We start from the raw sequence: 26962 nt of genomic DNA on the forward strand, positions 1-26962 counted from the left end.
TTTGACTGGAGAATAGGAAAGACATCTTTACTGGTGCCCATGTGATAAGCTAATCTCCACAAAATATTGGTGTCAGAGCACTATTTTTTCCAAGTTTCCTGGATGATTTTGAAAAATGATGTTGCATTCCAGACTTTGATCTTAAGTTAGCAATTTAAAATTGATAATCTTTTTTAACCTGCTAATGTTAAGGTAATGAAATATTTGTCAAGTGTTCAGGTAGTTATCAATTTTTTTATTTCTGATGTTTAATAATAGTCACCTCTCCAGCCTGTACATCAATTCAGTTGGATTCAGTTTGATTAGAATTTTAACCTTGTTTTTGTTTCCCTTAAACCTTATCGTTCTTCTTCTTCCAATCTCAGTTTTAAAATTCTCACTTTGGGTCTCAAGTTCCAGATTTCCAGTGAAGGGCATTACCAACAGCTGCAAGAGCAGACCATTCGAACCCTGGAAACTGCTTCACAATTCAATGTTACAGTTGATCTGATTGCTCTCTCTACTCCAGTTTTCTTGCTGATCCCCATAACCCCCAATCTCCCCAGGGCATATATGAAAGGAAACTACCTCTGCCTTAAGCATGCTGAATAACTCCATTCCAGATCTCTTTGGAGTAGAGAGCTCCCAAGGTTCACTGTCATGTGTAGTTCCCCCATCTCAGTCAAAAAAATGTAAGCCTTTATCCAAACACTCTTGTGATATCTCATTTCCGTCATGGTTTAGCTCCATGAAATAAGACATCAACCCTTAACAGAGAGGCTGCAATTATAATGTGGTGAAAGGAAATAGCTTCTGTTTTATGTAAATAACATCATTATTTTAATCAGTTAAAATTTTTCAGATTACCAATTAATTACTGTGCCCTGATATAGTACTATTGATTATGATTATGTATTTTGATATTTACAATTTACAGATAGCAGCATAAGTTTTTCTGGATGTAACTTCACACTTGTAGAATTATTGGATTTAGAGGTCTGTCAATCAACTTCAGTTTGACCTGAAACATTTGAAAGATGATCGGTATTTAATACTTCCCTGTTACAGCATATTGAGAACAGCATTGTCACTGCGATCCTTCTCTGGGGGGCAAGAAACACTGTGGTTAATTATTTACTGTCTGTATTGTAAGACCACATAACAAGTATGAGAACCATCAACCTTTACCCATTGGCTCCTTCAGCAGACTGGAACCAAGCCCCACTCATTACTTGAGCTAATAGCCAGTAACTCCATTGTGAAAAAAAGATGTTTCTCAGAGGAGATATTCAACATAGGCCCAGTTAGATGAATAGATCACATTACCCTGCCTTAGTAACCCACAAGAGTTCCCTGCCCAATATTTATCTTTCAGTCAGCGTTACCATGACAGTTAACTAGGTCAAAATCTCCTTGTTGTTTGTGTGACCGGTATATGACATGGACATTTGTGGTCTTTGCATGACCAAGGTTGTTCTTGGCAAATTTTTCTACAGAAGTAGTTTGCCATTGCCTTCTTCTGGGCAGTGTCTTTACAAGACAGGTGATCCCAGCCATTATCATTTCATTTCATTTTTCAATCTTTTTATTGATTTCCAAATAAAGAATATACAAATGGGAAGAGGAGTTTAGCAAGTAGATAATATAAAAGACATATAAACAGCAATAGTAAAAACAAAAAGTATATAATATCAAAATCAAATAAGTAAAATATCATGCTGTTATATATACAATGGTAAAAAAAAACTACAACTCATAACAATCATAAAAAAAAAGATTGGAAATTTTATTGATAAGAGAAAAAAAAACACTAACTAAACTGAAATTAAAAAAGGAAAGAAAAAGAAAGATTGGGCAGTCCAATTGAGGATAAAATTAGAAAAAAAAAGAGGAAAAAAAACACATCCTTCCAGTCATCTTCGAACCTTCATGGATAAGGATTTTCCCCAAACAGAATAAAGAAAAATAAATAAATAAAAATAAATTAACTCATGTGAAAATATTGAATAAAGGGTCGCCAGACTTGTTCAAAATTAAAGTATGTATCAAATGTCCGGCTTCTAATTTTCTCCAAGCTTAGACATGACGTAATGGAGGAGAGCCAATAGAAAACATTAGGTGGGTTAGATTCTTTCCGATGTAGCAAAATAGCTCTCCTAGCCAGTAAAGTTGGAAAAAGCAATCACATGTTGGGCGGAAGCAGACACTTTGCTTGCTTCCTCTGGAATAATCCCAAAAATTACTGTAAGTGGATTAGGTTGAACATTCTATAACATTCTATAACTTTAGATAATATTCCAAACACATCCCTCCAAAAATTATTTAAACTTACACATGACCAAAACATATAAGTTAGAGTAGCCATTTCTGCGTTACATCTGTCACAAATAGGGCTTATATTTGGAAAAATATGCGCCAATTTATCTTTGAACATATGGGCCCTATATACTATCTTAAACTGAATTAAGATATGGCGTGCGCAGATAGATGAATTATTGACTAAATAATAAATTTTACTCCATTGATTATCTGAAAGTGAATGTTGAAGTTCTACTTCCCAGGTACGTTGAACCCTATCATTAGGCCACATGCGAGCATTCATTAACTGTTTATAAATGATAGCTATTAATCGTTTTTGAAAAGGTTTAAACTGAAAAATAACATAAGCCAAATTTGAAGAGCAGGCCAAGGGGTAATTCGGTAAAAAATCACATTAAAAAATCCCTAACCTGTAAATACCTGAAAAAATGTGTATTAGAGATATCATATTTATCCATTAACTGTGAAAAAGACATTAAACAGTCTTGTAAAAACAAATCAAAAAAAGTTTTTATTCCCTTAATTTTCCATGTTAAAAAAGCCTTATCCAAAGTTGATGGTTTAAAAAAGAAATTAGAATAAATATTACTAGAAAGTAAAAAATCATTTCATTCAAAAAATCTACGAAATTGAAACCAAATTTTTAAAGTATGTTTAACAATAGGGTTAAGAGCTTGTCTACCTATTCTGGAGAGCGAAAACAGAAGAGAAGCTCCTAATAAAGAAGCTAACGAAAACCCCATTACTGAATTTTCCTCCAACTGTAACCATGAAGGGCGATCTTGGTCGTCTATATCATAAATCCAAAAAGTAATATAACAAATAGTAATTGCCCAATAATAAAATCTAAAGTTTGGTAAAACCAGTCCTCCATCTTTTTTTGATTTTTGTAATCAAAGTTTATTCACTCTAGAGCTTTTATTATTTGAAACATAAGATAAAATCAGAGGATCTATTTTATCAAAAAATGGTTTTGAAACAAAAGAGGGAACTGCTTGAATATATAAAAATTTCGGTAAAATAACCATTTTTATAGCATTTATTCGACCTATCAATGACATCGACATAGGTGACCATTTAGAAAGCGCCTGTTGAGTATATTCAACTAAAGGGAAGAAATTATACCTATATAGGTCTTTAAAATTTTTTGTAATTTTGATACCAAGTTAAGTAAAATGATTTTTGGCAATATTAAAAGGTATTTGATCATAATAATCAGAATAATTATTAATAGGAAATAATTCACTTTTATGTAAATTAAGTTTATATCGAGAAAAAGTAACAAATTCCATAAATATAGATAACATAGAAGGAATAGATTTCTTAGGATTTGAAATATAAACTAATAAATCATCCGCGTATAACGAAACCTTATGTAATTTATCCCCTCTCTTAATACCCTGCACAGAATTAGAATCCCTAAGAGCGATAGCAAGTGGTTCTAAAGCCAAATTAAATAATAAAGGACTAAGGGGACAACACTGACGGGTACCACTATATAATCTAAAGTAAGGAGACTTTTGATTATTAGTTAAAACCGCAGCTACCGGGGCATGATAAATCAATTTAATCCAGGAAATAAATCCTGGACCAAAATTAAACCTCTTCAAAACCCGAAATAGATGCCACTCCACCCTATCAAAGGCTTTCTCTGCATCCAAAGATACAATACATTACGATTCTTTGGCTGAGGGGGAATAAATGATATTTAATAATCTTCGAATATTAAAATGTGAGTACCTATTTTTAATAAATCCTGTTTGATCATTTGAGATAACATTAGGCAAGATAGTCTCAAGCCTATTTGCTAGAATCTTAGAGAGAATTTTAAAATCTACATTCAGTAAAGAAATAGGTCTATAGGATACACATTCCAGTAGGTCTTTTCCTTTTTTTGGAATCAATGAAATTAGTGCTTCATAAAAAGTTTTAGGAAGGTTCCCAGAGGATGTAGAGTTGGTAAACGTTTGATGAAGATGTGGTATAAGCATTTCATGAAAGGTCTTATAAAATTCTACCGTATAACCATCAGGTCCCGGAGCTTTACCTAATTGCATAGAGGATATAGCCTTGGCTATCTCCTCTTGTTTAATAGGTGCATCTAACATATCGGCATCTTGAATCAAAATTTGGGGTATGTTTAACCTTTGCAAAAATTTATTCATAGTCATAGTACTATCAGAGAATTCAGATTTATAAAGATTAGAATAAAAGACCATAAATATCTTATTAATTTCATAAGGATCTAAAGTTTCTGTTCTATCTGGTCAGCAAATTTTTAAAATCTGTCTTCTGACCATCCCAGCCTTTAACTGACCCGCTAAAAGTTTAGCAAATTTTTCCCCATGTATATAAAATAAACTTTTAGATTTAAAAATTTGCTGTTCAATGGGAAAGGTCAGAAGTAAATCATACTGTGATTGAAGTTCGACCCTTTCTTTATATAGGTCTTCAGTAGGTTTAACTGAATACGCTTTATCTATCTGTTTAATTTTATTAATAAGCACTGACAATTCCGCTTTGGTTTTCTTTCTTAAGGCTGCTCAATACGAGATTATCTGTCCCCTAAGAAAAGATTTGAAGGTGTCCCATATAACCAGATTTGACATTCCTTCAGTTGTATTAAATTCAAAAAATATAGAAATTTGCTCCTTAATAAAATTAACAAAAGCTGGATCCTGTAACAATACGGGGTTCAGTCTCCACTGTGAGATTTTCAAAAATCTATCCGAAAGCTTAAGGGTTAGCTTTAAAGGCGCGTGATCTGAAAGCTCAATGATGTCATACGCACATTCAACAAGGGAGTTTAACAGACGTGTATCTAAAATAAAGTAATCAATTCGAGAATATTTATGATGGACGTGTGAGAAAAAAGAGAAATCTTTATCATTGGGGTGTTTATATCTCCAAATATCGACAAGGCCATATTCTAATAAAAAAAGAGTTAATACAAGCTGCCGCTTTATTAGGAAGAGACGGATTGGTTGATGACCTGTCAATTGCCGGATTTAAGCAACAATTAAAGTCGCCACCCATGATCAGCTTATATTCATTGAGATTCGGTAATTCTGAAAAAAGTTTCTTTAAAAAAAATCAGAATTATCTACATTAGGTGCATATACACACACTAGAGCTACCTTTTGCTCGCATAATAAACCAGTAACAATTAAATATCTTCCAATCGAATCAGTCGTAGTATTAAGGTGTACAAAAGAGATTTTGGGACCAAGAAATATAGAAACGCTTCTTGTTTTACTATCTGACAGCAAGTCAAATAAAGGCCCTTTCCAGAAGCAGAAAAACCTGTCCTCATCCTGTTTTCGTATATGATTTTCTTGCGCAAAAATAATATCAGCATTATTAATTTCTTAAAAATCTTTTTACGCTTAATGGGATGATTGACGCCGTTCCAATTCCAAGATATTATATTGATATTATTAACATCCATGTTTAAAATTGAGTTTAATATTATATAAGAGAAATGTTACGCAAGTACAGATTAAACCAAAAGGCGCGGGTACAACCAGGAGTGATGCTTTTACGAAAGAGAAATCCATCAAAAGAACTGCCCAAACAAGAAAAGAACCTACTCTAATAGACCCCTCCCCCCACCCAATAGATAGAAATGAAGGAACCGATAGGCTGGTCCCATGCTAACTAATAACCTTTGACCCTATTCTCCATCTTGCAGCTCCGTATAATAAAAAAAAGCAAAAATCCCATGAAAAATAGCCATAATAAAAGGCACAAACAGAATTCAACTACTATGATGTTATGTCTAACATTAATAAAAATATAATCAACAACAGCCATCTTAGAATCAGCTAAAGTAGCTTAAACATAGATTCAAAAGAAGGAATAAATCTGGGCAAATAATGTTACAAACAATATTCTTTCTCTCGAAAAAGAAAAGTAAATGAGTATATATATATATATATATAACAGACCTAAAACTATAAGTATTGAAGCAAATAAAAGAAATAAAAATATTAATACTTAACAGGTCCTAAACAGACCACTAAAGTACAATACTATAAAGGTTCCCTACAAGACAGTTATATATGTACTAAATATTAATAAGATAAAAAAAATTAAATTGACCATGTCCCATACCAGAGAATGAAAAGGTATAACACATACTTAACTCAAAAGCTCCATAAACAACTCATACAGCAGATACTTCAAAATTGCCTATTGAGTAATCGGAGTAACTTTAATATTTTATTCAGTAGGCTTAACTTTAAGATTTTTAATATATTCCCATCCCTCCTGAGGAGAGTAGATTCTCAATGATTGAGATTTTTCAGGAAAAATTATCAGTTTTGCTGGAAAGCGAAGGGAGGGATTTAAATCTAATTTATACATTTCACTCATAACTTCTCGATATTTCTTCCTTTCGGCAAAGATCTCAAGTGGATAATCTTCGACTATACGAATATGTGTTGAATTGAAGAATAATTTCCGTTTCTTTCTGGCTTCTCAAATAATAACTTCTTTAGTCGTATAATAATGCAAAGAAAGTACAACTGCTCGAGAACGTAATTCGGCTGAACGCCGAGAAAATGGAATTCTGTGAGCTCTGTCAATTAAGGGGCTAGTTTCGAGGGTCTCATTGAAAAGTGAGTACAGCATATCTGAAAAGAATTTTAACAGATCGCCAGCTTCAGTATTTTCAGGCAGTCTCAGAATACGCAGGTTCCTCCTACTATCTAAATCAACCATTCTTTTCTTTGTTTTAGATAGCTCCGAGGTAATTTCATTGATTTTCTTTTCCATTGAAGATATCTTCATTCCTTGATCTTTTTTTTTTTTAATTTTTTTTATTAGTTTTTCTATACATTTTACAAATTAAAAACCCCAAATCCCAATGAGGAACATTAATACAGTGCAAAATTAAGCATATAATGACAATATGCTACAAAGGAAGAGAATTTGACAAAAAAAAGCACCTAAATTGAAGACAAGTAAACTTAGTATCCTCCCCAAGCCCCACAACACAAAAAAAACAACTCCAGACCAACCACAACACAATATAGAGAGTATAAATCAGGACAATCAAACTCCCAGACTGTGAATACACTTAGCAACAGAGGATAATAATGCCTACTACCAGAAAAAAAAGGGAGCTGAAAGCAAGGGACCGAAAAGAAAAAAAAAACCCTAGTCAAGAGGAAGGTTATGAAAGTACTCGATAAAAGGTCCCCAGACCTTATGGAACTTTAGATCCGAATTAAGAACTGAATAATGAATTTTTTCGAGGTCCAAGCAGGCCATGATGTCGTTAAGCCATTGAGCATGAGTGGGCGGGGCAACATCTCTCCATCTAAGGAGGATCAAGCGTCTAGCCAGGAGAGAGGCAAAGGATAATATTCGGCATTTGGTCGGACTCAGACGTAAATCTGTCTCGCCCCAGAAACCGAACAAAGCAATTAAGGGGTTTGGTTCTAGGTGCTGATTCAGAATACACGATAACGTAGTGAAGACATCTTTCCAAAATTTCTCCAAGCTAGGACAGAACCAGTACATATGGATGAGAGAGGCCATGCCCCTCTTGCATTTATCACAGAGCGGACTAATATTCGGGTAGAATCGAGATAGTTTAGATTTAGACATATGGGCTCTATGAACAATCTTAAACTGTAAAAGGCAATGGCGAGCACAAAGAGAGGTTGAGTTAACCGATTTGAGAATTGAGTCCCAGCTCTCATCGGATAAGAAGGTATTTAAATCCTGCTCCCAGGCCATCTTAATTTTATCCACAGGGGCCCGTCGTAAGGCTGCTAATTTATCTCGAATAATTGATATTAAACCTTTACCTAGTGGATTAATGGAAAGAAATAAGTCCATAGCATTATTCTTTGATCTTTAATAGTTTGCTTGAATAGATCATGCTTACTCACGATTCGGGTTGTAGTCTGCTGAAGTGTTTGAAGTTGAGAGTCCAAGTTTTTCGGAGAGTCTCGAATCGTAGAAATAGCTTTTTCAAGCTTCCCGTTTGAACTGGCCAGCTTATCAATTTTAATATTAAGAATTCTGAATTCCGACTTCATGTCTTGTATTGAAGAAAATATTCCCACTAGTGTAACAGGCTCCTCATTTTTCTTGGTTTGTTCCATTTGCTCCATTTCAGGGAAAGTCTTGCCACTTCTCAGTTCAATGCCAGAACGACTTTTCTCGGCCATTGTAATTAAGTCGTAAATCCTTCAGGAAAAATAATAAATCCTTCAATAGAAGTAGTAAGTCATCAAAACTAAAAAGGATCTGTTAAAAGAGAGAGAGCCGCTAGGAATGTGACCTACTCCATGTGCTACAAGGTGGAGACTCCCCAGCCATTATCAATACTCTTCATAGATTGTCTGCCTGGCACCAGTGGTTGCATAACCAGGACCTGTGTGAAGTCACTCATTAAGTCAGTACTTTGCTGTCTTAATTTTAATGTAGCATATTAGCGTACAAGTTAGCATAACGCTATTATAGCACCAGCGAGCTAGGATTAATTCTGCTGCTGCCTGTAAGCAGTTTGTAGGCTCTCCCCATGACCGTTTGAGTTTCCTCTGGATACTCTGGTTTCCTCCCACATTCTTAAGACAAATGGGTTAGTAGACTAATTGGTCATATAACAGAAGGGTCTGTTACTGTGTTCTATCTCTAAATAAAACTAAATAAATAAAATAAATTTGAAAGTTTTCCATTTACCATATAATTTGAATATGCAATTCAAAATTCAAAGAAAATTTATTATCGAAGTACATTAATGTCACCATATACAACCATGAGATTCATTTTCCTGCTGGTGTACTCAGCAAACCTATAGGGTAATAACTATAACAGGATCAATGAAAGGTCAACCAGAGTGCAGAAGACAACAAACTGTGCAAATGCAAATATAAATAATTAGCAATGAATAACAAGAACATGAGATAATGAGATAAGGAGTCCTTAAAGTGAGATACAGACACAACACACACAAAATGCTGGAGGAACTCAGCAGGCCAGACAGCGTCTAGGAAAAGAGTACAGTCGACATTTCAAGCCAAAACCCTTCAGCAGGACTGGAGGAAAGCCTTAAAGTACAATCATTGGTTGTGGGAACATCTCAATGATGGGGCAAATGAGTGATGTTATCTCCTTTTATTCAAGAGCCTGATGGTTGAAGAATAGAAACTATTCTTGAACCTGCTGGTGCAAGTCCTGAGGCTCTTGTACCTTCTACCTGATGCCAGAAGCAACAAGAGAGCATGACCTGGGTGGTGGGGATGTGTAATGATGGATGCTGCTTTTCTGTGATAGCTTTACATGTGCAGTTGTGCTCAGTGGTTGGGAGGGCTTTACCCCTGATGTATTGGGCCAATAGTTTTGTAGGATTTTCCTTTTAAAGGCATGTAGCATGTGCTCAGACAAGCCTGGACAGCTCTTTAGTACGGACTTGATACTTAACCGTAGAAAGGCTAGAACTGACAGTCCTCTTTGTGAAGCAACATGAGTGATAGCATTGAGAAGTATAACGGACATATTTCATTCGCCTGACGGACTATTACACAGGCATTATGAATCAACCAAGCAATGTAAATTAAGACTTGATAGCAGTTTTCTGACCTTCAAGGAAATAAATGAGCCAGTGATATTTTTAAAAATGTGCTAGGCCACAAATTAACAAATGCATTCAGCTTCACAAGTTCCAATGTGATTTGAACTGATAATTTCGTTTGTAAGTCCAGCACATCATCAAACCCTTCAAAGCATTTACAGAAGGCTGATTTGTAAAAAGAAGAACACATAGAATTAAACATCAAACACCGGAGGACATAGCTCAAGGGTGAGAGTGGAAAAATTTAAAGGAGGTATGCAGTTAAAGTTTCTTTTACACACAGTACTAAGTGCCTGGAAGACACTGCTAAGGAGGTGGTGGGAACAGACACAATAGTGGAGTTTGAGATGTATTTTGACAGGTGCATGAACATGCAGGAATTGAAGGATCATGTACCGGCAGATAGATTTAGTTTAATCAGGGTCAATATAGACATTGTGGGCTGGAGGGTTGTGCCTGTGCAATACATAGAACATGCACAGTGCAGGCCTTTCAGCCCATAATGTTGTGCTGGCCTCCTAACGTACTCTAAAGTCACTTTAGCCTTTCCCTCCTAAGAAGCCCTTCATTCTTTCAATCCTAAAGTGCCTGTCTAAGAGTATTTTAAATGCCCCTAATGTATCTGCCTCTACTACCACCCTTGGTAGGGTGTTCTGTAAACCACCACTCTGTGCAAAGAACTTACCTATGACATACCCCCACCCCCATACTTTTCTCCAAATTGTGCCTTCTCATATTAGCCATTTCAGACCTGGGAAAAAGGTCTCTGTCTATTCACTCTATCTAGCCTGTCTTATCATCTTATACACCTCTATCACATCATCTCTCTGTTCTGTTCTATACTCTATAATTAAGTTCATAAGATATAGGAGCAGAATTAAGCCATTTGGTCCATTGTATCTGCTCTGCCATTTCAGTATGGCTGATACATTTTTCCCCACAGCCCCAATCTCCTGTCTTCTCCCCTATTCCTTCATGCTCTGACCAATCAAGAATTGATTAACCTCTGCCTTAAATATACATACAGATTTTGCCTCCATAACTGCCTGTGGCAATGAATTCCACAGATTCACCACTTTCCAATCAGTGCAATTGGAATATTTTGGAGGAGAAATGAAAAACTTGACATGAAGCAAAGCTCATTATATAAAGTGCAGTTCTAAAGCGGTTTGCAGAAAACGATGATTTGTGTGTGTACGCAGTGATTGTTTCTAAAGGGAAAGAGCTGGTGAATGTGACTGACTAGATGGCTGTCCACTGGGAAAGATGGAGTATGCTCAATGAGTCAAATAGCTTCCTGAATCTAGCACTGTCTGATTCAACAAATAACACAGCAGAGCGTAAAACAGTATATGTACTAGAGGCTGACCCAGGACATGCCCTCTTCTCATTATTACCACTAGACAGGAACATAGAACATAGAAATCTACAGCACGTTACAAGTCCTCAGGCCCACAATGTTGTGCCAACCAAGTAACCTACTCTAGAAACTGCCTAGAATTTCCCTACCACATAGCCCTCCATTTTTCCAAGCTCCATGTACCTATCTAAAGAGTCTTTCAAAAGACCCTATTGCATCTGCCACCACCACTGTTGCCGGCAGTGCACCGACCACTTTCTGTGTGAAAAACGTACCCCTGACATCCCCTCTGTACCTATTTCCAAGCACGTTAAAACACTACCTCACTATTCTGCTCTCTTTTTGCACCACTTTATTTTTTTTAATGTATTTGTTATTGTAATACGTAGTCTATTTTATGTATTACACTGTACTGCAGCTGCAAACAATGAATTTCATGACAAGTATCAGTGATAATAAACCTGATTCTGTTTCTGAATAAGATGTAGTCCTAACGGGAACAGTGAGTTCCTATTCGACAGCTGGAACAAATTTATTTTTTTATTTATTTAATGAGACACCTCAGACCCTTCCGCTTCCGGGCCTTTGAGTCAAACAACGCCAGACAACCCTGATTTAACCCTAACCTAATCACGGGACAATTTACAGTGACTAATTATCCTACTATGTACGTCTTTGGACTGTGGGAGGGAACAAACGCATCTGGGGAAAACCTATGTATTCCATGGGGATGACATACAGAAACACCTTACGGGCGGCACCAGAATTCAACCCCAAACTCCATAGCTCCCGAGCTGTAATAGCATCCCATTACCAATCATATGAATTAAAAATAAATCCCAGATATTGAGGAGAGATAATGTGCTGCAGGTTGTTTGATTATCTGTATTGGATCATGCATGCCTTGATCTGATTTTTAGATGTCCATTAATCAGCTGAAAGATGAATAGATTTAATTCATTCAAACTTATTTCATGCTGGTAAGGCATTGTGCACATTATTTCTTTAATAGAATCTTCCCTGAATCATGGAGCTGAAAGTCAGCAGGACTGGTGCCTTTCTCAATAGTCTATTGTGTTATTACAAATGGCTGAAATGGGGAAAAGGCAGCTGCATTACGAGCAAAGCATATAAATAGTACTAGAATTAAGATTATGAAAGGCTTTCAGGCAATAATTAAATAAATAATCCTGATGGATTTGCTTGTTTGACTTCTGACAGTGAGATTAAAATGAAAGGGTTTCTGCCTCAGATTCGAGTGCATGATCATTAGCAAATCAGATTTTCTGCAAGGGTGCTGTATGTGTGGAAGAGTGCAGGCTGAAGTAGATACATTGTAGGAAGCAAATACGTGAAAAAATAGAGCCACGGTTCTGAAGCATGATGACTGGTCCAATTCTCCTAAACACTGTCACGTTTTCACAGTGCAATGAATGCTGCACTCGAGTCAGTTCAGCACAAAGACTGCTGTGCATGATTCACTTCCTCGGGCTCCTTCTATCATGATCGACACGCTGTAACCCTCTTAACTCTGGTGTCAGATGATTGAAGAAATGCTCACCTGGCATAATCTAATTTTAGAAGGGTTTGGATTTCTTGATCTTTTTTGCAGTGGATATAGAATCACAGTTTTCACAAAAGCAAACATAGCAACGTGCTCACTGAATGTTACTGTGCTTTTCGCATTCATGTTCCTTTCAAAAAAACTCCATTCTTTGCCAAGAGTGCTTCTGAATCCACTTGCTATTTTGTAGTCTTTCATAGAAGGTAACTTCCAGTTATCTATTGAAAACTAATAGAAATGGCTAGTTGAAAAACTTAAGTTTTCAATGGTATCCTTTCATTTACAATGGAGAATGTGCACATCTCACATGAGTGCATAGTCTGTTCTGAGATTTGAGAGGCCTGAAGAGCGGATTCCTGCCCTGATCAATGATGCCTGATGGAGACAGGAACATCACTTGTTCCTATCAGGGTTTACCCATCATATTTTCATCCTCATGAACTTGTGCAGCACAACTTGGGTACCCTGTTACAAACGTACCAAGCAAAGTAACCCTATTCAAGCAGGTTGGTCTGTCTACAGATAGGAAGTTCATCACATTAAAACAATTAATCCTGTTTCCTCTCAATATAAGGTAACAATTATTTGATTTTAGGCTTCAATAGATATAGGAGCAGAATTAAGCCATTTGGCCCATGAGTCTACTCCATTCCAACATGGCTGCTTATTTGAATGCTTTCTATATGCTGTGAGAGTACCTTTCTGGATTTCAGTGACCCATTGGGTAAAATAAGTCTTCCAGAACTACCCTTAAACTCTGTAATACATACAAATGCTGGATCAACTCAACAGGGTGGGCAGCATCTATGTAGAGGGATAAACAGTCAGAGCTTCAGCCGAAATCCTTCATCCGGACTCGAGCCCAAAATGTCGACGGTCCTATTTTGTCTCTCCACATGACTGAAACCCAGTCCATCCCAGGCAATATCATGATGAATCTGCTCTGATAACGATAAAAGTCAGAACATTGCAAATATAAGGCAATATCAATGGAGAATAAAGTGTAACAGCTACAGAGAAAGTGCAGTGCTGGTAAACAATAAAGTGCAAGATCTTAATGAAGTACATTGTGAGGTCAAGAGTCTATCTAATCATACTAAGGAACAATTTAATAGTCTTATAACATCAGGATAGAAACTGTCCTTAAGCCTTATGTTACTGTTTTCAGGCTTTTGTATCTTCTGCCCAATGAAAGAGGGGAACAGTCAACAGTACAGGCCAAGGTCCCTCATCAGGACTGGGAAGCCAGAATAACAAGATGGGGGGGGGGAAGGAGAATTGGTGTAAGCTGGCAGATGATAAGTGAAGCCAGGTAAGGGAGAAGGTAGATGGGTGGGGGAGAGGGGGTGAAGTGAAAAACTGGGAGGTGATAGGTGAAAAGGTAAAGGGCCGAAGAAGGAGGAATCTGATAGGACAGGACAGATTGAGGCTCAGCAAAGGGATGTGATCAGCAGTTGAGGAGAAGAGGAGAGGTGAGAGGAGAACCAGAATGGCAAATGGGAAAAGAGAGAAGTGTGGTTAGAAATTATCAGGAGATAAAAAAATCAGTGTTCATACTGTCAAGTTGCAGTTTGCTCACATATCAAGGACGTGCGAGTTAGTAAGTGAAATGGCTGCTGAAAACTGCGGCTGGTGTTGAATCTGGGAGGAGCTGTATAAGAATGTAGTGAGAATAAAGAATGGAATTAATGCCGGTTTAGTGTATTCTGCGTTGCTGATGGCCAGCATGATTTCAGTGAGCTGAGCGACCTGTTTCTGTGTTGTATCTCTCTATGAAGCTATATTGCAGAAAGAAACACTGAGCTTTTGACAGCTCTATCTCAGAATCAGAATCAGGTTTAATATCACTGGCATATCTCATGAAATTTGCTTCTGCCAGCAATACATTTTAATACATAATAAAAACTGTAAATTATAGTAAGAAGTATCTATAGATAGATATACATACAAGTTAAGTTAAATAAGCAGTGCAAAAAAAGAAAAAAAATAGTGATGTACTGTTTATGGGTTCGACGTCAGTTAAGAAATCTGATGATAGCGGGGAAGAAGCTGTTCCTGAATCGTTGAATGTGTGTCTTCAGGTTCCTGAATCTTCTCCATGATGGTAGCAATAAGAAGAAAGCATGTCCTGAGTGAAAATGTTTATCTAAATTCTAATTGGTTTGTACAATTGTCTGAACTAATGGGATCAGAGATTGCTTGAGAAGAGAACAATCACCAGAGCTACAGCACTCAGCCTATTGAACGATAAGACATTTGCCTGAATCAAACTGATTGGAGAGCTTTTGTAGGAGGGTCTGGACAGCACAGATACTGCATCGCATAACCTTGATTTATATTGCACCACAGAACACTGCAGAGTACTTGTGATTTCTACGTGACACTCAGATCAAGTCTCCTCTTAAAATTGCCTCTGCAGTTGCTGTCAGACCCAGAATCAATATAATCCAACCCCTTTCCTGTGTAACACACACACGTATATATCCATGTAACACAAATTATGAAGAGCTAAATTCTTATTAATTATAGAGCTTTGCAGATTAAAGTTGCTTCAGATATAGATATTCAGAAGAAAGAGAGAATATGGGTAAAATAAAACCAGACTCTGTCAGAAATACTAAGCAGGTTAAAAAAAACTGTGAAGGAACAATGGCATATAAAATTTTGCAACATGGAAAGATGTATCAGGCTGAAGCCTTGCACTTGCATTTTTAAACAATGATTACGCCCTATCCCTTCACAATTTTGATACTGTGTTCAAATCCATTTTTATCTTTGCTGATCTATTTAGTGCTTTAAATCCCTGATCTCTCTATGATGGCACCATCTCTAAAGTATTAAAAAAACAAAATTCTGAAAATGGGAAGCCTTGCTGCATCACCTGCTATATATTTCCAGTATTTCTGTTCTCATCACAGATTTATGGTGTCTTCAGTTTTGTTTTTCAGTCCCAATATTTGGGATAGAGAGACACGGTGATATAGCAGTTAGCACAACACAATTGCAGCTCAGGATGTCAGAGTTCAACTCTGGCTTCCTCTGTAAGACTATTTGTACATTCTTCCTGTATGGGTATGGGTTTCCTCCCACTGTCCAAGAATGTACCAGTTTGTAGATCAATTATTAATTGTAAATTGTCCTGTGATTAGATTAAGGTTAAATCGGTGGGTTGCTGGGCAGTGCGGCTCAGTGGGCTGGAAAGGCCTGTTCCATGTTGTATCTCTAAATAAAATAAATAAAAAATAAAAACAAGATTAAAGGCATTGATGGTGCAAATATTATATGGTGCAGCCAGAATATATTTTTGTGTTTCAATTATCTTTTTATTAGAAAATTTAGAAAAATGTTTCCGAACAGATTTTTGATTTCATTTATAATTCAGAGCACATTGCAAGCCAGTTTTTCAAAACACCTATGCTGTGTCTGCACTTGTTTAATTGCTTTGTAAGCAGCTACCAGATTTTCAACAATTTGTTAAATACTCTGTCCCACAAAATAGCTGATTCATGAACATCTCCATGGTGCCCCGAGTTAATAGACAGGGGATTGAAGTTCATGCTAGTATGCAGAGCTTCCAGTTTTTTTTCCCCATCTATTCCTCCCACCCTCCCCACTGCATTCTGTTGTCTGTAGCACTAATGGCTGGAGTGCTGTATTTCACCATGCGATCAGCCTTGTGGCTATTTGACATTGCTGCAGTCCACACCCATGGCGCATAGCAGTCCGAGCATGCTCACACACGCAGGTGCAATTTACTCAGCGATGCCTTGACAGTGAATAATCTGCAGACTCTCTGCAGAGAATAATATTCACAGCATTGATACAAGCAAGACAGTCTGGGGAAATGTCAGGCTTGACCTTTCAGTTAAATCTATTAACCAAAAGGAAAATAAGGTTTACAGCTGGTACAAAGGCACTTTTTTGTCAGATAACAGATCTATGGTGCAATTGAACACTGAACCATTTTGCACTGAGTAATTTATTTTCAGGAAGAATTAGAATCTGGTAAGTAAATTCCGAAGGCACTTAGAAAGAAAAACAGGAAACCATATGGAGTGAATCGCTGTTGTAGGTAATAAATTCAACCAGTTGGATGCAATGTTAACCAGCAAATTGAAGCTTGTCTCTGCACGCTGATCATCCATTTTGTGATCCATCTGTGATCAGAGTTGATGATTCAGACCTGGGAACCAAAAGTCATTAAGCACCAAATACAGCAGGACACTTCTGCCTGGCATGACAATTGAAGCTGATAAAATTGAGGTTTGATAAAATGTGACTTATTGTACTCCTTTTAAAATTTGTTTTCTTTAGTGATATAGCATAGTAACAGGCTCTCCCAACCTAGTGAGCCCACACTGCCCAATTACACCCATGTGATTAACGAGTGCATGCTACCCCAATTACACCCATTTGCGGAGAGAAAATCCACAGATGCTGAAAATCCAAGCAACACACAAAATGCTGGAGGAATTCAGCAGGCCAAGCTGCATCTCTGGAAAAGAGTACAACCCATGCATCTTCTGGATTGGGAGAGGGAACCAGAGCATCCAGTAGAAACCCACACAGGGAGAATCTACAAACTCTTTACAGACAGCAGCAGGAATTGAACCTGAATTGCTGGCGTTGTAATACCGTTAAGCTACTATGACTCACATAAAAGACTTGCATATGTCATTTTCTTATTCAGTCATTGAACCAATACTGTTAATTCTATGGTAGTCCAGCAAAGCAATGTTGTCTTTGCATCAGTTGTGTAATCAAATTTGGACCTGAAAGTCAGCCAAAGTGCAATAAGACAAATAATCCCACTTTGTCTACACAACTATTGAAATGAGACCGAAAGTGTCACAAAATACCACATGAACAAAGTTATAAGCAGTTTCTTGTACCCCTGCCATCATCCAGTTTAATATCAACAGTCTTTTAATTCTAGCTGAAAGGAAACTGGGCCATCTGCTCTTCCCTTTGTGATGTTGCTTCCAGTAATATAAAAAAGCTGATTCATGAACATCACCACAGTGCACAGAGCTCCCTGATTCTTTTTCCCCCTCAGACTCCAAAAACGTAGCTTCAATTTTCCTTGAGCAGATTTCAAATTAAATGCTTTTCTCTTTGGAGGAAACAAGTTTGAAGATGTAACTTGATGGAGTTATACAACATAATAAGAGGTGTAGCTAGACACTTTTTTCCAAGGACAGAAATAGCTAAAACAAGGGGGCATAATTTTTAAAGTGATTGGAGGAGAGTATAGGGGGAACGTCAGAGGTAAGGTTTTATACACAGATGGTATGGTTTCATGGACCATGCTGCTGGGGGTGATTATAAAGGCAGATATATTTGGGGCATTAAGAAACTCTTGGATAGACAAATGGATTAGAGAAAAATAGAGGGCTATGGGGGAACGGATGGGTTAAATTGACCTTAGACTGGGTTAAAAGTCAGCACAGCATGTTGGGCTGAAGGGTCTCTACTGTGCCTTTGTGTTCTATGGTCTAAATACATTATCCTTATTTGTCTTTGTCTTACTCTTCAACCAATTATGCTCACTTTTTACTTGATTCAGTGTAAAGTGAAATTTAGGAAAAGGGAATGTATACAGCATCTTTCATGACCTCCAAATGCACCAAAATGCCTTTTCTTGTTTTGCAAGTGCAGCAGCAATCGATTTGCATACAGTGAGCTTGCCTGGGGACTGAAATGGTGAAGGACAAATAATTATTCTAATGGCAAATGCAAAATATTCTGCAGATGCTTGAAATCTTGAGGAACACGCACAGAATTTCTGGAAGAACTCAGCAGGTCAGGCAGCATGTATGGAGTGTAGTAAACAGTTGACAAAGGTTCTTTACCAACCTATTCATTGTTGTATGTCACTGCTTTGTGACAATGAAGATACACAGCAAGACCTTGGAAAATGTGGACCAATTCCCAAATCTCAGCAGCCATCCCTCGGCAAAAGCAGTCATTCACCATCACCTCCAATGCACTAGCAGAGTCTTTGGGTGCTTGATAAAAAGAGTGATTGGAAATCAGGATCTCAGACCAGGCACAGAACTCGTGCCTGTCAGCAGTGACTTCTGCTATTCTATATGCTTCGGAGACCTAGATTATCTGCAGTTGGCATTCTAAGGCAAAGTATGAACAACATTATTTTTGCCAAATACTCCTAATTTTGTCAAATTGATGTTGGTGACCTCTACCCAGTGTTGAGGCCTTTGTTGTGTTTAGTCAGTAAAGATGTTATTTGCAGACACTCTATGCTGAGCTGTGTCACAGAAAGAAATTGTCAGGTGCACACAGAAAAAGTATCAAAGATGTGGTCAAAGCCTCCTCGAACAATGTTTCTGCCTATTCTGGCCTACAGCTACTCAAAGTGGAGAAAAGGTGTTCTTTCAGAAACGTGAGTCCATTCAACGACAGTGCACAATGAACAGCAGAAGGAATACACATTTTTGACATCACCACCCAACACCTCCTACCCCATCTGTGCAATAGTTTCCAGATTACAGAAACATAATAGAAGGAAGTCCCGACAGAGAGATAATGATGATTTTGAAGTGAAGGGGGACTTAAATCCCACTGTGACTGTGAGCCAATAGCACTTGTACTGAACATGAGCCAACACCTTTTGGCGAATGGTTCACACAATGCCTTATTTATATTTAGTTTTACACAATGGAATTCACTGTTAAAGTGGAGTATGTGAAGAAATTGACGCTGTGCAATTTGTTCAACTCTTCTAGCTTGTTCACTGAAACAAATTGTAATCTGAAAACCAGTATTCCAAAATGTTAGCTTAATTTTCTTATAATTTAGTTTTAACAAGATTTTGGTCCTTGCTGACTAATGAGTGTAATGTTGGGTGATTGCAGGGTGTGGTTAATTGAGATGGAACAAATCGATTTCTGTAGTTATGTCGCTATTGGAGATCTTATTCCATTAGTCCTCCTCTGAAAATAGCAAACACCACATGTAATGTATTAAAAAGCGTACAATTTCCCACTAATAATCTCACTGTTTTGCAGTTTCTAGATAGGTTGAATTGCATTTTTATTGTGCAGGATGTAAGGATCAGATTCCATGATTCTGATTTCCTCAAAGCTGAGAAACAGCAGCCTTTGTTCAAAGCACATTTCCACTCAATAGGGAGCCTTTAATTTGCTGCAGAACTCAGCTCTGGTTTTATGATTCACTTTAAAGAATTCTCCAGGGAAAGTGCTCATAAATTATATTTTGTTCAAATGGAAATAAAATGAAGTACTCCTTTCCCTCCCCCCACTTTCTTATTCTGGCTTCTTCCCCCATCTTTTCCAGTCACGATGAAGCATCGGGGCCTGAACCACTTACTGTTTATTCATTTTCATAGATGCTGCTTCACATTTTGTGTGTGTTGCTCTGGATTTCCAGCATCTGCAGGGTATCTCTTGTGTTAATTAAATGAAGTTTGTGCTTTCACAGTCCTACTGCACAATGGGATTTTAATGGTTGTTTTTTCTTCCATCGCTCATATTAGGGTTCAAATTGTTGAAAGTGGAGTGAAATTATTGTGCTTGGTTCTCAATCTCTTATCTGTTATGAATGAGACCAGAGCTTAGGTCTCTGAATCCACAAGTCTGCTGGAGGCTGAAGGAGGATTCAAAGTACATTTATTTTCAAAGTATGTATGCAGTATGCAACCCTGAGATTCATCTCCTCCACAGACAGCCATGAAACAATGGAAAAACCATGGAATCCCATTCAAAAGAAAAACATCAACTCCCTACCCCCCACATAAAAAAACAATCACACAAACGGCAACAAGATCAATCACCCCACGTGCAAAAAAACAAATCACGCAGATGGCGACAAGGAAAAAAGCAACTGCAATCACACAATATAAAACAATAAATCAAAAGAGTCCATTTACAGTTCAGCTTAGTGTTCATTATCTGCAGGCCTCCCCGATTCATTTGCCCAAAATAGCAACAGGAAAAGGATTGACCAGGAACTACAGTCCATTCCACAAACCCAGACCCAGAATTTCAGTACCATCCTCCAACAGCATCGAGAGAGAGAGAGAGAGACCAATCGCACGCAAGGACCTTCCATTGGGATCAGTGAGCAAGAGACAGAGAGAGAGATTGGCACATACAGACACCTTGCTCTGGCAGGAAGTGAGAGGCTGTTAATGCTGAATACCTTCTGCACTCACCACGATGTTTTCAATCTTCCTCGATGCTTTACTTGGCAAGATGGCCAGATCTAGGGTTGTAGAACTGTGCATCTGCTTGGAAGGCAGCAATGTGTCTTGTTGCATTGTTGTTGCCCTGTGACTTGGTGTGTTCTGTTTGTTGTGTTCTGCTGAGCATTGTGGCCATCCCGGATCAGTACCAGAAAGTGTGGGGACTTGCAGGCTGTCCCTAGCACATCTTTGGGTGTGTTGTTTTTTCACGCAAATTACACATTTCACTGTATGTTTTGAAGTACATGTAATAGAGAAATCTGAAACTGATTTTGAGCAAATGAGCTATACATTCATTTGCTGCTGAGGAATCAAACAATATGGTGATCAGCCAGAAAGGTCACCCTGAGTTGTGTTCTTACTGAATGACAGACAAAGTATAAGAGCCCATGTGACCTGATCCTGCTGCCTGTGTTTACTGGTGATGCCTCTTGTCAACCGCAACATGCCTCCATCTCCTTCTCTCTCAATAATCTACAATGTAACCCATCACTGCATCCCATTACTCTATTATTGAGTTGGCAGAGGGAAATCCATGCAAGCAAGCTCACATCAAACACTGGTAGGCTTTTCCACCTGCCCACCAGTCTATCACAGCACCACTGCCCCACTGTACATTACTTAATTTAATTAGCACCTACACTCAGTGGCCAATTTATTAGGAATCTCCTGTACCTAATAAAGTGGCCACTGAGTGTACGTTTGTGGTCTTCTGCTGTAGTCCACCCACTTCAAGCTCTGACATGTTGTGTTTTCAGATGCTGAAAGCACAACATGCTGCTCTTCTGAACACCACTATTGTAATGTGTCGTTATTTGAGTTACCATCGCCTCCCTGTCAGCTTGAACTAGTCTTGCCATTCTCCTCTGACCTTTCTGATTAACAAAGCATTTTTGCCCACAGAGTTGACACTTACTGGATGTTTTTATTTGTTTTCTTCACCATTCTTTGTAAACTCTAGACTGCAGTGGGTGAAAGTCCCAGGAAATCAGCTGTACCCGAGATACTCAAACCACCCCATCTGGCACCAACAACCGTTCCACTGTCAATCACTTAGACCACATTTCTTCACCATTCTGATGTTTGAACTACAATTGAACCACTTGATCATGCCTACATGCTATTAATGAATTGAGTTGCTGCCACGTGATTAGCTGTTGAGATATTTACAGTAATAACCAGATATACCTAACAAAGTGGCTACTGAGTGTATGTTTTTAGAACTAATTGAAAGAATAGATTGTGCTCTGCTCCTGTTGGACTAAAAAGATTTAAAGCCATCCAACTACTGCTGAAACACACATCCCATTATTTTTTATACTCCAGCTGTTGAACTTGTAATAGCAGCAATACTAACATTGCTTGCTCTTGTTGCACTGTGAAATTGATTACTTAGTCATAGGGTACACACTAATGTTCTTCTCTAAAGGACATGAATAAGGCACATGGATTTTTGCAAATTTCATGGTTGCATATATTGAAATTATTATTTTAGTTCCAGATTTAAGTAACATAATTTAAATTCATTTGATTTGACTCACATCTCTAGACTTCACTTCATATTCTATTAACTAAAGCACTGTTTTATCCCCTCTCTGATGTAAGAAATGGGCACATCTTTCTATTTCTCCACTCCTGGAATTCAACTCACTTCTTTTTCCACAGTATCATGGATATTTCATTTTACTGAATCATACAGGACAGGATTTTTCCGACACATGCCGAGAGTGGAGCTTCCAACATTTCCCAGTGTCATTTCAGTAAACACGGGGCTCCAGCTCAAGCATACAGGAGCAAATTCTGCACCCTATAATATAATCCGATTATTCAGTGGTTTCACACCAAGACTATATTATTACAGATTATCACTCCCAATTCTGCTCATTACAGGAACATGTCAAAATATATTTTTTCATATCTTTACTTTTTTTCCTTCCTCTCTCTATCAGACAATACTGCTGTATTGTCAACATACCTGATCTCAACATCATCGAGGTTGTTTGGGAAAATCTGGAGAGACAGAAGTGAGTGAGACATTTAAGATCTCTAGAACTGTCCCAAGTTCTTCAAGATGCTTGGAAACAACCTACCAGCTGATTTTCTAATAAAACGGCATGGCAGTGTATCTAAAAATTAACACAGTTTTAAGGCAAAGGGTGGTCACAACAAATATTGGTTTCATTTAGTTGTATTTTTTATATTTAGAAACTTTCCATCTCATCATTTTTGAAGGCATCTTCACTTTATTGAATTATATTTTACATATGCATGAGACATTTGCACAGTACTGTAAGTAACTGAAATTTTCCTCAAAGTTTCATCAGTATTTGACATTTTAGGATAAGATATTAGAAATACTGATTTGTCAGCATGGTTCTAGTACTGTCTTTTCTAAGAAAAACTACTTGTATGGATTTTTAACTGTCTTATTTGTAAGAATAACAAGTACAGATTTTTATTTTCTACAACTTACTGTGCTTTGGACCGGAATCAATCACTGTAGAGTTGATGATATAATTAAAGTTCACATTTCTGCCATCAATGATGTCTACTAGTGGCTACATACATTTGTCAGCAACACAGAAACTAACCATGGTTATATTCATGTTTATTTGATCCTTCATTAATTAAAGACCTTGATCTTTCAACCCTTAATTGAGGAGCTCTTTGGAGATCGATCCTAATATGAATTCCAACAAAGCCACTGTGGAATCTCTTCAAACTTCATTTCCAACATACTGAAAACAAAATTACTGAGAGAGTTAAATTATTAAACATTCATTGAAATTGTTTATTTATCCATTTCCACAAGCTATATATCTGCACAGAATTCTCAAAGGTTGAATGTTTTAGAGATGCAGTTAGGATGATCTGATGTTATGTTATCAGACCTTACCAGAAGAGTAATTTCTAAGCTATTGCTGTGAATATTTTAACTCATTTTAGCCAGCAAACTAAATAATTTTGACACTTTTGCAGCCAAAGTACTTAGGGCTGAAGCAAAAGAAGGGACTTTTGTAAGGTGACACTTGTGAAAATAATTCTGGAACCATTGCCAAAAATGTATATTTTATAGACACAAAAGATTTTGCAGATGCTGGAAATCCAGAATAATACACACAAAATGCTAATGGAAATCAGCAAGTCAGGTAAAGTGTCTATGAAGAGGAATAATCAGTCACTGTTTTGGACAGAGGCCCTTCATCAGGAGTAAAAGTAAATGTATTATCCTGTACGTATGTCACCTTAGATATGTCACCCTGAGATTCATTTGGTAGCAGGCATTCACAGTAGGTACAAAGAGAATAAATGAAAACTGTACATAAACAAAACTGGACATACAGCCAATGTGCAAAAAATGACAAACTGTGCAAATACAAAAATTAACATAATAAATAAATGTATTTATTTAAACTTTAAATGAGTTGTAAAGTCCTTGAAAGTGAGTCAATGGATTGTGGAATCAGTTCTGTGTTGAGGTGAGTGAAGTTACCATTCTGGTTCAAGAGCCTGATGGCTCAAGGGTAATAACTGTTCCTAAGCCTAATGGTGTGTGACCTAAGGCTCTGAAATGTTGACTGGTTACTTCCCTCTGTAAATGCTGCCTGACCTACTGTGTTCCTCCAGCATTTTGGATATGCTGCTATATATTTTCTAGGGTAGTAAATGATGAACTGTCCAAGTTTATGTCAGCAAAATGAGAGATCCAGTTTTAATCATCATAAACCAAAGTCAATCATCTGCACCAGGATAGCACCAATCTGCAAGGTTAGCAAAAGAAATTTAGAATATGTTTGCACTCTCATTTATTATACTAGTGGACATTAAGTGAAATGTGCAAGAACATTTTACCACCTTACTGTACACTAGTTGACACCCATGAAATTGTTCTTTCCACAAGATGGGAAGTATGAAAATTAGGTGGGGCAGAAATAGAAACTAAGAATTAGACTCTATAAATGAATATGGCGATATTCATTGATAGTTATTACTTTCCATGAAGCTGACTCAATTTGCAGTATCACAGTGACAGGATGTAATTAGTCTGTTTAAATTAGTTGAATTTGTTTACGTCTATTGTGCTAATGCTATATTACAAATGGTATTTTTAGCACCTTATATAGACATTTTAAATGATTTTCTTGTTATGAGCCACATTTGAGGGGGAAACAACTTCTTTCAGGTTTTATTTGATGACACTAATGCATTTTTTTTTGAGATAATGACAATTGATCAGGTTGATAGTTTTTTTTCCTTCCCTTTCCTTTTGAAGCAAAACCAGTATATCCTGGAAATTCATCCTAATTCTGTGCCTGTTGTAAATCTCCTGCACTATAACATTTTCTCTTTCTTTCCTTTAGACTCAGTGTTGTCTCTCTCTGATATCAGTGATGACAACGAACTGGTAAAAGAAAAATGAGAATGTATTTGTGCTTGTTCCAGATCCCTGCTCTACAACCTTAACCATTTCACTAATACTGGCAAATGTGTTTTTGAGTAACAAGTCAAAGTGCCAAGAGTCAAATATACTACTCGTGGTACCTGTCATTTTAATATTCTGGTGCCTTATTTTTGGGTAGCGCTGTTATTCAATCAAGTGCCCCAGGTACATTGTCCCATTCATCCCAATTGACAGGTTCAGGTTGAAATATCCACCAGTAGGTAAAAACTCGTCAATCATTAGGGGTCCCTGGTTATTTAGTGTGAGTTGGTTTAATTTCAGTGAAGCAAGGAGTTTCCCCCTCAGTGAATTTCTTTCTTAGTGGTGCACTTGCTGAACTATATTTTCATTGACACCAACAGCTCTTCAGAATCTTAAATCATAGGAAACAGGAGCAGAATTAGGTTATTTAGCTTATTAAGTCTTCTCTGTTGCTCAATCATGGCTATATTTTTCAATCCCATTCCCACACCTTCTGCCCGTTACCTTTAATCTTCAAGAACCTATCAATCTCTGCCTTCTGTGCACCCAAAGGCATGGCCTCCACTGCCCACTGTGCACGAATTCCACAGACTCAACACCGTCTTGTTGAAGAAATGCTTTTCAGTATTCTGTGGGGTTCTACCTCCCCCCCCTCCCAGACCTTCTAGACGCCATCAAGTACAGACCCTAAGATGCCAAAAGCATCTTTGTTAAGTCTTTCATTCCTGGAATATTTCTTGTGAGCCTCTTGGAACCCTCTCCAGGGCCATCGTATCTTTCCTAGATAGCTGACATTTGCACAAAAGAGCAAAAGAACAAAGTCAGGGCAACACTTGTCCATGAAGAGTCCAAAACTCTTGGTTGTTTGAAGTGAATGGGTAGCAGCAGGAATCACCATAAAACAATCCAAAAGGATCATCCACTCTTGTCTATTGACACACAATTAAACCCTCCTGATGTCCTAATTCTAAGTTGTTAACTATTGAAGGTGAGGGTGATAGAGATAGTTTATCATGCACCCTCAATTATTTTACTGGGTAAAGATCACAGTTTTAAGATACCGATTATTTAGACCATAGGACCATAAGGCATAGAAGCAGAATTATGCCCTTTGAGTCGGCTCCACCCTTTGATTACGATTGATTTATTTTTCCTCTCATTGGGGATGTGGGGTGTGCTCAGGAAGGTACTACAGTTGGTATAGATGAGTTTGGCCGAAAGGCCTATTCCACACTGTATAATTCTTGGACTCTGGCAATTGATGTCCATAAATTCCAGGTCGTCCTTATTCTGCTACCGTTATTGTGGGTTCAGTTACTAACAAACATAATCAAAAGAAAGATTTGTATTTACTAAATACCTAATGTAACCTCTGGATCTGTTTGTTAACGGCTCCATTAATCATGCTCAAAGATAATCTGTCAGTGTGGAAGTGGCTCTCTTTACATTTTCAACCAAGGTTCTCCTAAAATGACAGATTGAATGTTTGGCCACCATGATCATAA

General features: G+C 37.4%; 1 protein-coding gene across 2 annotated transcripts in view; it reads left to right on the forward strand.

Moving 5' to 3' along the window:
• LOC140739253 (protein diaphanous homolog 1) overlaps positions 1-26962 on the forward strand; it is a 174489-nt gene that overhangs the window by 134123 nt on the left and 13404 nt on the right. Inside the window, exon 11 of one of the 2 annotated variants that reach the window (XM_073067395.1) lies at positions 25396-25439. The exons of the other annotated variant lie outside the window; for it this stretch is intronic. Coding sequence (XP_072923496.1) covers positions 25396-25439 — 44 coding nt within the window. The remainder of the gene's footprint in view (positions 1-25395; positions 25440-26962) is intronic. 2 annotated transcript variants of the gene reach the window in all.

The sequence above is a fragment of the Hemitrygon akajei genome, chromosome 15, assembly GCF_048418815.1.
Source record: "Hemitrygon akajei chromosome 15, sHemAka1.3, whole genome shotgun sequence".
In the NCBI taxonomy this organism is placed as follows: Eukaryota; Metazoa; Chordata; class Chondrichthyes; order Myliobatiformes; family Dasyatidae; genus Hemitrygon; species Hemitrygon akajei.